This window comes from Carcharhinus amblyrhynchos, chromosome 35 (genome assembly GCF_965287045.1).
Source record: "Carcharhinus amblyrhynchos chromosome 35, sCarAmb.v2.hapA, whole genome shotgun sequence".
NCBI classification, from domain to species: domain Eukaryota; kingdom Metazoa; phylum Chordata; class Chondrichthyes; order Carcharhiniformes; family Carcharhinidae; genus Carcharhinus; species Carcharhinus amblyrhynchos.
The window spans coordinates 1029186-1040475 of record NC_137358.1 but is presented as its reverse complement, the minus strand read 5'-3'; the positions used below and the strand labels follow the sequence as shown (position 1 = coordinate 1040475).

Below are 11290 nucleotides of genomic sequence, written 5' to 3'. Positions count from 1 at the left end.
GCTATACAGACAAAGCATACCATTCATAGAGAAGGAGAGAGTGCAGAATGTAGTGTTACAGTCTTAGCTAGGGTGTGGAGAAAGATCAACTTAATGCAAGGTAAGTCTATTCAAAAGCCTGATGGCAGCAGGGAAGAAGCTGTTCTTGAGTTGGTTGGTATGTGACATCAGACTTTTATATCTTCTTCCCAACGGAAGAAGGAGGAAGAGAGAATGTCCAGAATGCATGGGGTCCTTAATTATGCTGGCTACTTTTCCAGGGCAATGGGAAGTGTAGACAGCGTCAGTGGATGGGAGGCTGGTTTGTGTGATGGATTGGGCTACATTCACGACCCTTTGTAGTTTCTTGTGTTCTCGAGCAGAGCAGGAGCCATACCAAACTGTGATACATCTGGATAGGAGCGTCTGTAAAAAATATCTGTACTCTCGTTTTCAATCCTTCCACCAATGGGAACAGTTTCTGTCTGTCCTGTACAGTCCCTCACGGTTTTCAATGCCTTTATTAAATATTCTCTCAGCCTCTCCTTCTCCAAGGAAAACAGTCCCAACTTCCCCAATCCATCTTCATAACTAATGTTCCTCATGACCAGAATCATTCACATGAATTTTTTCTACACTCTCTCCAGTGCCTTTCCTAAAATGCATGGCCCAGAGATTGATGCAATGCTCCAGTTCAGACAAATCTTGTACTTTATGCAGCTTATCATTACTCCTTTGCTCTTGAACTCTGTGCCCTTATTTATAAAGGATCCCTTATATGATTTAACTGCTTTCTGTGCTCTGCTTTCTTCAATGATTTATGCATGTAATTGTGCAGCATACCCTCCTCCTGCACCTTCCTTTGGGGATTATACACTGCTTCCCCTGTTCTTACCAAAGTTAATCAGTTCACACTTCTATGCATTAAACTGCATCTGCCATTCCACCAGTCTGTCCACATGCTTTTGAAGTTTAGCACCATTCTTCACACACCACACTATTTCCACATTTTGTCATCCACAAATTTTGAGATTGTGCCCTTTACACCTAACTTTTGGTCATAAATATTTATCAAGAAAAGCAGAAGTCTGATCCCTGGGGAACCTCACTTTAAATCGTCCTCGGTATAAAAAAAGAACTGTTCATCACTGGAAAATCTCAGCAGGTCTGGCAGCATCTGTAAGGAGAGAAAAGAGCTGACGTTTCGAGTCCTGATGTCCCTTTGTCAAAACTGTTCATCATTACTCTGGTTCCTGTCACTCAGCCAATTCTGTATCCTCGTTGTCACTGTCCCATTTATTCCACAGATTCTTAACTTCGTTAACAAGCCTGTTATGTGCCACTTTATCAAATGCCTTTTGGAATTCCATGTACAACATATCAACCATATTTATCCTCATCCACCCTCTGTTACATCTTCAAAAAAAAATCAACCCTATTAAACATCATTTGCCCTTAATGATGGCTCACTCCAATTAATCTGAATTAGCCCAAGTGAGTGCTAATTTTGCCTCAAATTATAATTTCTAAAAGTTTCCCCACCACTCGGGATAAACTGAGTGGCTGGTTGTTGTTGGACTTATCTCTAACTTCAGACTTTCTCGAACAAGGGTGTAACATATACAATTCCCCAGTGATCTGGCACCACCCATGTATCGAAAGGTAAATATTGACCAGCGACTCCGCATTTTCCACCACTAATTCCCCCAATATTGTTTGATGCATCTTACCTGCCCTATTACTTATTATCTTCAAGTACAGCCATCTATCTAATATCCTCTTGATCAATTTTTAGCCCACCCAGTTTCTCAGCTATCTTCTATTTCACCATGACTTGAGCAGCATCTTCCTTGGTAACGACAGGTACAAACTATTCATTTGGAATCTCAGCCATCCCTCCACTAGGTCCCAAATTGATTCACTCCTTTTACTGCTATCTGACTATTTTTCACTCGATGGGACAGACAGAAGAACAGCAAGTTTGAAAGTGAGTGAGTGAGTGAGTGAGTGGGATATCAGACACACAGGCCCTGCATCCCAGTGACTGACAGACTGTATCAAACAGCACGCTCACAAAAGGCAAAACTCAGAACATAATGTCTAATATTTGAAGTGATTTTGTGATTGTTCATCAGCCCCTGAGTGTGCTGAGAATCATTTTAATATGATCAATCTGGCTCACGATGTGGCTCATTGTAGAGGCCACACATATTCCTAAATAGGGACCAGCCCTCTGCAAGCAAAAGGAACATGTCCAAGCATTGGACCATTTCTGGATTAATCCAAACTCAGGGGATGATTATTCCTTGCTGCGTTTTCCATGAAACAGTTGGCTCTCTGCAGATTTCTTCTGTGCGCAGTCTGGATTATGACGTGTTGCTCCTGTCCAAGGGCTGTGGGGCTTTTGTGTCTCCTTGCAGTTATAGCCATCTTGTACCAGGACATGATCAAAGCCTGACACGTGGCTGCCTAGCGCTGCCCTCCCATCAAGATTACTGGTTATCGTAAGGGAGCTGCAGCTCAGGAATCTGTACCTCTGCCAATACCATCAGCCATGGCTGGAGCAGGGAGGGGCTGTGCCCACTGGGCTGACCAGGAGTGGGGATATACTGGGTGGCGGAGGATTGGGTTTGATGACCATTTTTGAACCGGTGGATCAGTGGATACCACCCATGACCCTCAAACAGCCACGCTCACCCCCAAACGGACATGTGATCTTGAGGAGGCACAGGTCTGCAGTCTTCCCATTGGCTCCAAGCCCCAATCCTCCCTTAGCACAGTGGCACCGTGTTAGCACTGCTCCCTCACAGCACCAGGAAGCCTGGTTCACCTCAATGTCCCTGAGTCTGTGTGGGTTTCTTCAGGGTGCTCCAGTTTCCTCCCACAGTTCCAAGATGTGCTGTCCCTACATATATAGAATGCCTACAGTGCAGAGGAGGCCATTTGGTCCATTATGACTGCACCAACTCTCACAGAAGTGTCCTTTGTGCCTTTTTGCACTATGCAGAGGGGTTTCCTATATGGAATGCTGCTGAACACCTTTCATATCCTGTCTTCACCTGTCAACCCTGCCTTGTTGCTGTCTGGTGGTGGAAGACTCTGGTGGAGGGATCTCTATGAGGTAGGTCTCTCTTTTACCATTAGGGAGTGGAATGGAGGGTCCTGCATTCAGATATACCTTACAGGTAATATGTCGGTTCACAGACTCACAAGATCCTTGTCTGTTTTGTAGCCTTGCGGAGTCTGTGAAACAAGTAGACATTAATGGTTATAGGTTGCACTCCCTCTCATTTTCCTAAAAACCTTTTACTAAAGCCTTGTTTGCATCCCAGTCCCTTGCTCCTAATCTTTGGGCACGTAGTGAGGAGAGGGGCAGAGAGGATAACATCCTTGAGAACCTGCTTCTGAGTCTGGCCAAGCTTGCCATCAACACATCCAGGCAGCGGTGATCGAGGGGGGGAGGGGCTCATCCAGCCTGACCCTTTACCCCTATACTGCAGCCTGGTGTCCTTACACAGTGAGTATGTGGTGTCTGTCAGTGTGATCAAGGTCTTCTTTACCTGGTTGGCACTGCAGGGACTGGGATGTTTTATCAACCCCTTTAATCCCTTTAGTTTTAATATTTAAGCTTGAGATTTGTTTTTGTTTGAAGTGTTGTTTATTGGCTTGTTTAAAATGGGATAAATTGTTGTTCCCTTTGAAATTTGGCATTCTTGTGTCTATCCCAATGAATATGATGCAAGAAGCTTTCAGTGTAGGTCATACCCTATGAACCTTCTCAATTTTGCCTGGCTCCCAATGATATTATCACAACACCCACTCACCTGATGAAGGAGCAGCGCTCCAAAAGCTTGTGGTTCCTAATAAGCCTGTTGGACTTTAATCTAATGTTGTGAGACTTCTTACTGTGCCCACCCGAGTCCAATGCCGATATCTCCACATCAACGATAATATCCAGCTGATTACTGCTCACCTTGCTCTCTTCCTCTTTACATCCAGGATTTGTTTACCTGATCTTTTTCTCTTTGGGAGTAGACCTTGACTGGCCCTCACTATCTCCTTTTTACAGACAGCCCATTGTTCTGTTCCAGTTTTGTCTTCCAGTCTTTGATTCCAATATATTTGGGTCAAATCCATTCTCACCCTAACACTACATTTCACACCCTCTCCTTTCCTTCTCCCCTTTGCACTCTATGAATGGTATACTTTGTCTGTACAGCGCTCCAAGAAACAATCCTTTTCACTGTATGCTAATAAGTGACAATAATAAATCAAATTTAAGTTGGCTTTCCCAAAACAAATTACTCTTCCTCTAAATTGCTCCTTATCCTTTTCCATAGTCAATCTAAACTTCGCCGTCACTGAGTCCTAAATGTCTGTAATTTCAAATGAGATTTCTGTTGGGTTCTTTGGGCTAAGGAATTTAATCAATGCACTAGCTTAAACTGGAAATGTTGAACTCTCCTTGGTACAGCCCTTTCCTTTACAAAACCTCAGCCATCACTTCTCAAAGAAATATTGCAAATTACCACTGCCTTCTGAAATGTTGTGATGTCCCACATCCTCTAATGTAACTTCTCTTTCTTCCGTCATGGGATGTGAGCATTGCTGGTTAAGCCAACATTACCCATCCCTAATCCCTTGAGAAGGTGGTGGTGAGCTGCCTTCTTCAACTGCTTCAGTCCCTGAGGTGTAGGTATCCCACAGTGCTGTTACAGGGAGTTCTAGGATTTTGATCCAGTGACAGTGAAGGAACAGCTGATATATTTCCAAGTCAGGATGACGTGTGACTTGGACGGTAAATTACAGGCGATAGAGTTCCCATGTGTTTGCTGCCCTTGTTTCTCTAGGTGATAGAATTCACAGGTTTGGAAGATGCAATCAAAGGAGCCTTGGTGAGTTGCTGCAGTGCATCTTGTAGATGGTACACATAGCTGCCACTGTTCACCAATGGTGGAGGGAGTAGATGTTAGTGGAAGGGATAGCAATCAAGCAGGCCTGCTTTGCCCTAGATGGTGTCGAGCTTCTTGAGTGTTGTTGGAGCTACACCCATCCAGGCAAGTGGGGGAGTATTCCATCACACTCCTGACTTACACCTTGATGTTAGACAGACTTTGGAGAGTCAGGAAGCGAGTTATTCTTTACAGAATTCCCGGTCTCTGACCTGCTCTTGTATCCAGTTTTCAGACTCTCTGATCAGGTTTTGGTTCCTGGTTCAGTGCTGAATTGGTTCTAACTGAATTGGTTCTAACTAGTCTCCAATGGTAATTTCCAGCACCAAGACTTTGATACATTCTTCATCCCACTGAACAGATTTAAGATAAGGGGCAAGAGATTTAGAGGGATTTGAGGAAAAATGTTTTCACCCAGAGGGTGGTGGGACTCTGGAACTCGGTCTGAAAGGGTGGTAGAGGCAGGAACCCTCACAGCATTGAAGAAGCATTTAGGTGAGGACTTGAAATGCCACAGCACACATGGCTACGGATCAAGAATCCAGGCCTCAAAAACATGGCAAGAATTATGGATTTCAGCCTCCCAGTCTTCATATCCAACTCTGTTTAAATAATAAGTATCTGTGTCACAAACTGGGTTTAATTGGAGTCTGTTTTTAATTACTTCATAAACTGTTGAGAAACTGAGAACTCCACAAGAAATCTTGGCGGTTACAGCTACTTTGTCAGTGCATAAGACCTTCAGACAAATGACAATAACACGTTGGTGAACAGGATGCGCTGCAGAAACTGGACTACATGGAACAACGTGACAACAGATTCCAGCGAGGCTTCTCACTTCTCCCATCCTTTGCCTCCAGGTTGCTGCGGCAGTTTGAGTCCAACAAGTTGTGCCACTTCATGGGATGACCGTTCTCCCTTGCTGTGGTACTCCTGGTGCAGTGCTAGGTGTTGGCGGACACTCTGCAGCAGGCACATGTAAGTGGATGCCTGGTGGTATAGTTCATGTTGGGCACGGCACAACTTCTCACTGGTAACCTGTACCGAGCCAGAGTGAGCAGCCAGTTAATAATATTATTCAGAAAATTCTCACCACAAACCCGTTGGCGGAAATTTCATTCCAATCAGTAAGACCAGGTTAGTTGTTTGCAGTAAGAGTTCCCACTACAATCCTGTCTGACAAATAAATTTCAGAAAGGCTGATCTGATCCGTGTTTCACCAGAACAAGACACAGTATGTGAAGGGACAGGGCCAGTTATACTTTTAGCAGCAAATTACTACCCGCCATAACAACTGGATAATATATGGAACAGTGTGGCTATTCATTGTGGGTTTCCCCTGGGTACTCCAGTTTCCTTCCACAGTCTAAAGATGTGCGGGTTAGGTTGCTTGACCATGCTAAACTGCCCTTTAGTGTCAGGGAGGTTATCAGGGTAAATATATGGAGTTACGGGAATAAGGTCTGGGTGGGATTGTTCTTACTATAGACTTGATGAGTCAAATGGCCTCTTTCTGCACTTTCATTTTAGCTGATTTATTATTGTCACAAGTAGGCTTATATTAACACTGCAATGAAGCTACTGTGAAAATTCCCTAGTCGCCACACTCTGGCGCCTGTTCGGGTACACTGAGGGAGAATTTAGCACAGCCAGTGCATCGTAACCAGTACATCTTTTGGACTGTGGGAGGAAACCGACGCAGACACGGGGAGAACGTGCAGACTCCACACACAGTAACCAAGCCAGGAATTGAACCTGGGTCCCTGGCGCTGTGAGGCAGCAATGCTAACCCACCGTGCCGCACTTGTAGGGATTTGATGCTTTTCTTCACTCTGTGAAGCAACTGTATGAGTGGAAGTTGCTGCAGCTCCTCGACACTGCTGCTCTTTAAACCCTCAGCTCTTTATGCCTGCAGTGGGAGGTGGGAGTGTGGCTGGGGGGGGGGGGGGGGGGTATGAATGGTGGGGGTGAAGGTGTGAGTGTAGAGGGGGTTGTGGTCAGTCTGTGGGGGGTCAGTCTGAGGGACACTGGCCCAGCCCACACCGGCCACTCTGACCTCCCCCCGGGGCTGACCTGGTGTCTCCGGAACTGCTCGGTGATGTATTTATAGGCGGCGGATTGGCGGTAGGCCGGTATGGGCGCTCCGGGGCCCCGGGAAGTCGCTCCGGGCCCGGGCCCAGACCGCAGCCGCAGCTCCTTCAGAATCCCCCTCAGCAACCGCGCCGCCGCCATCTTGTCCTCCAGGGCCCGCAATCGAGCTCAGAGCCGCGATCCGCAGGCAAGGGCAATCCATCACCGAGAGCGAGCGAGCGAGCGGCAGCTCCACCTCCAGCCACAGTGTGGCGCTGCCCGACCCCAGCCCCACGGCCCCCCCCCCGCCCCCCCTCACCCCACACCCCGGCCCCCCACCCTCACCCCCCGGCCCCCCCACCCCACACCCCGACCCCCCCTCACCCCACACCCCGACCCCCCCACCCCCCCCCACCCCGGCCCCCCCTCACCCCACACCCCGGCCCCCCACTCCCCCTTCCCTCCCCACCCCACACCCCGGCCCCCACCCTCCACACACCCCCCCTCACCCCGGCCCCCCCCCCCACCCCTCACCCCGGCCCCCCCCCCCACCCCACACCCCGGCCCCCCACTCCCCCTTCCCTCCCCACCCCACACCCTGACCCCCACCCTCCACACACACAACGCCCCCCCCACCGCCCCCTCCCAATTCAACTCAGGTCTTCTGATTGAATGGCGGGGCAGGCTCGAAGGCCCACTCCTGCTCCTATTCCTTATACTCTTAGCTAATGTATTGCATCACTTTGTGGAAATTTATTTTGTGGAAATTAACAATAACTTTATTACATTTCAACAATGACAAAATGTCAAACATTTAGTTGGCTGTGAATCACTTTTGAGAGGTGCAATAAAAAAACCTTGTAGGCGTAGGTTGGGAAAGCGGTTCAGAAAGCATACAGAAGCCTTAGTTTTATAAACAGAAACAGAAATATAGACAAACAAGGTATGGTAAACCTTTGTAGAATATTAGTCTGGCATCAAGTTGAGCAGTGGTCAATTCTGGACACCAAAATTCTGGAAGAATGTGATGGTAGTAGAAGGGATGTAGTAAAGATTTACAAGAATGTTTTTGGGAATGAGGGACATCAGTTATGAGGACAGATTAGGGAGGCTGTTCTTCTTGGGGAATATTTGTTCCAGGTGTTCAAACTGGAAGTGTCTGAAGGAAGTCAATAGGGGGCAACTGTTCCCACTGGCAGAAAAGTCAAAAACACAGGGATACTGATTTAAGGTGATTAACAAATAACCAAAGTCTTAACATAAGAACATAAGAAATAGGAGCAGGAGTAGGCCATCTAGCCCTTCGAGCCTGCCCCGCCATTCAATAAGATCATGGTTGATCTGTTGTGGCTCAGTTCCACTTTCCCGCCTTACCATGAACAGGCGGGATATAGAGGAATACAGGTGGTTGGTCTAGGTAGGACGTGATTGGAGCAGGCTTGGTGGGCCGAAGGGTCTGTTCCTGTCCTTTGTTGACACAAGGAAAGCTTTTACGCAGCAAGTGGTTAGGTTCTGCCTGAGTGTGTGGCGCAGACAGGTTCAATTGTAGTTTTAAAAGAGAATAAGATACATTTCTGAAGAATTGCAGGGTTATGGGCAAACACAGATTGAGACTAGCTGAGTAGCTGCTGCATGAACCATTCCATGATTCTGACTCGTTTTCCCAGCTTTCTTTGTATCAGTAAATCTGGCACAAGAGACTCAGTCCCTTCACTCAAGCCATTAATATGGCCCAGCACTGATCCCTATAGGACTCCACTAGAACACAGAACATAGAACATTACAGCGCAGTACAGGCCCTTCGACCCTCGATGTTGCGCCAACCAGTGGGACCAATCTAATGACCCTCTAACCTAAACTATTCCAATGTTATCCATATGCCTATCCACTGACCATTTGAACGCCCTTAAAGTTGGCGAGTCCACTACTGCTGCAGGCAGGGGAATTCCACGCCCTTACTACCCTCCGAGTAAAGAACCTACCTCCGACATCCATCCTATAACTAACACCCCTTAATTTAAAGCTCATGTTAGCCATCATTAACGTCTGTTGTAGGAAAAATGCTTGAATCCGTAATCAAAGAGAAAATAGCAAGGCATCTTGAGAAGAATTGTTTAATAGAGCAGATGCAGCACAGATTTGTTAAGGGGAAGTCGTGTCTGACGAATTTATTGGAATTCTATGAGGATGTGTCTAGTACGGTGGATAGAGGGGAACCAGTGGATGTAGTGTTTCTCGATTTTCAAAAGGCGTTTGATGAGGTGCCGCACAAAAGGTTGTTACAGAAGGTTAAGGGGCATGGAGTTGGGGGGTAAGGTGTTAGCATGGATAGGAGATTGGCTGTCAAATAGGAGGCAGAGAGTGGGTGTCAATGGGTGCTATTCGGATTGGCGGTTGGTGACTAGTGGAGTGCCCCAGGGATCGGTGCTGGGGCCTCAGCTATTTACCATTTATATAGATGATCTGGAGGAGGGAGCCAAGTGTAGGGTGTTGAAATTTGCCGATGACACAAAGATAAGTGGAACAGCAAATTGTGCGAAGGGTGTGGAAAGTCTGCAGAGGGATCTAGATAAGCTGAGCGAGTGGGCAAGGACCTGGCAGATGGAATAGAATGTTGGCAAGTGTGAGGTTATCCACTTTGGTAGGAATAATAGTAGGAAGGACTGCTACTTACAGGGCAAAAAGCTGCAGCATGCTACGGTGCAGAGGGACCTGGGAGTCCTTGTGCATGAGTCGCAAAAACCCAGCCGACTGGTGCAGCAGGTGGTCAGGAAGGCAAATGGGATGCTGGCCTTCATAGCGAGGGGGATTGAATAGAAAAGTAGGGAGGTCTTGCTGCAACTGTACAGGGCACTGGTGAGGTTGCAGCTGGAGTACTGTGTGCAGTTTTGGTCGCCGCACTTGCGCAAGGATATTTTGGCCTTGGAGGGAGTGCAGAGGAGGTTCACTAGGCTGATACCGGAGTTGAGGGGGTTGAGCTATGAGGAGAGGCTGAATAGACTGGGCTTATACTCGTTAGAGTTTAGAAGGATGACGGGGGATCTCATTGAGACGTATAAGATGATGAAAGGGATGGATAGGGTAGAGGTGGAGAGGTTCTTCCCACTCAGAAAGGACAGCAGGACTAGAGGGCACAGCCTCAAGATAAGTCGGGGGGGTGCAGTTTAGAACAGAGTTGAGGAGGAACTTCTTCACTCAAAGGGTGGTGAATCTCTGGAATTCTCTGCCCATTGAAGTGGTGGAGGCTACCTCGCTAAATATATTTAAGACGCGGGTAGATAGGTTTTTGGTAGGCAAGGGGATTAAGGGTTATGGGGAGAAAGCAGGAAAGTGGAACTGAGCCACTTCAGATCAGCCATGATCTTATTGAATGGCGGGGCAGGCTCAAAGGGCTAGATGGCCTACTCCTGCTCCTATTTCTTATGTTCATCACCATCCGAGGAAAAAGGCTCTAGTTAGCATTAACCTGAAAACAATGTTATTCCTGTTTTCCATTAGTTATCCATGTTCATACACCATGAGGTCGTATTAGGTGGAATCTTCCAAGTCCCATTGGGCAGATTTCATAATGGAACTGGGAGGAATTTCACAGTTGGATGAGTCAATGTATTCCCTCTGGGCCATCTTCAGAGGCTGGTTATCCATCTGGCAGGAGAGAGTCATCAATGTGTGTAATTAAATTGTGGGCTGATGTAGTGATTCTCCCAATGGCAGCTCGGCCTGCACACTGAGGGTCAAGCTATCCGGCCTGCAGGGTAACATGAGGCCTCTAATACTATCCCCCTTCCATTGGGGGATCACAGCCATTGGTAGCCACATCTGCCTTCCTGCGCAGGGTTACCCCTCCATTTCATTAATTTGAGGCGGCACTTTAAAATGGAGATGTTCATGAGCTGCTCTCTTCACCACCCCCCTCCTTCTGGCCAATTGAGTGTGCCAATGCGCATACCTGTGGGTGGAGCTGTTGCCTTTGCAATGCTACAGGCCCTCCTACAGCCACAGGCACCTACACAACACCCACTCCTTTCCAAATTGAATAGCAGACACAGAGACTGCCTCTAAAATGGACCCGACCAGCTGTTATTTCTTAAAGCGCATTAGATTCTGCCCATCTTGAGCAGTGACCTTTAACAAGGCACCTTACTGAATGCTTTTGGAATCCAAATCTACAACGAAGACATTGAGCTTCCTGAATGAACAAAGGATGCCACAGTTCATTTCTTATCCTGATTAGAACAAATCCAGTAACAATCCAGATCACACAAACACATGCAGAGTCTCACTGTGTT

At 47.2% G+C, this 11290-nt stretch overlaps 1 protein-coding gene across 1 annotated transcript; it reads right to left on the bottom strand.

Annotated features, from left to right (window-relative positions):
* Positions 1-5565: 5565 nt before the first annotated feature.
* On the bottom strand, positions 5566-7225 carry fmc1 (formation of mitochondrial complex V assembly factor 1). The gene is made up of 2 exons (XM_080217520.1): positions 7005-7225; positions 5566-5969 (listed from the first exon to the last, which is right to left on the bottom strand). The coding sequence occupies exons 1-2, from the start codon at positions 7161-7163 to the stop codon at positions 5766-5768; spliced, it is 363 nt and encodes a 120-aa protein (XP_080073646.1). The 5' UTR covers positions 7164-7225; the 3' UTR covers positions 5566-5765.
* Between the last annotated feature and the right edge of the window lie 4065 nt (positions 7226-11290).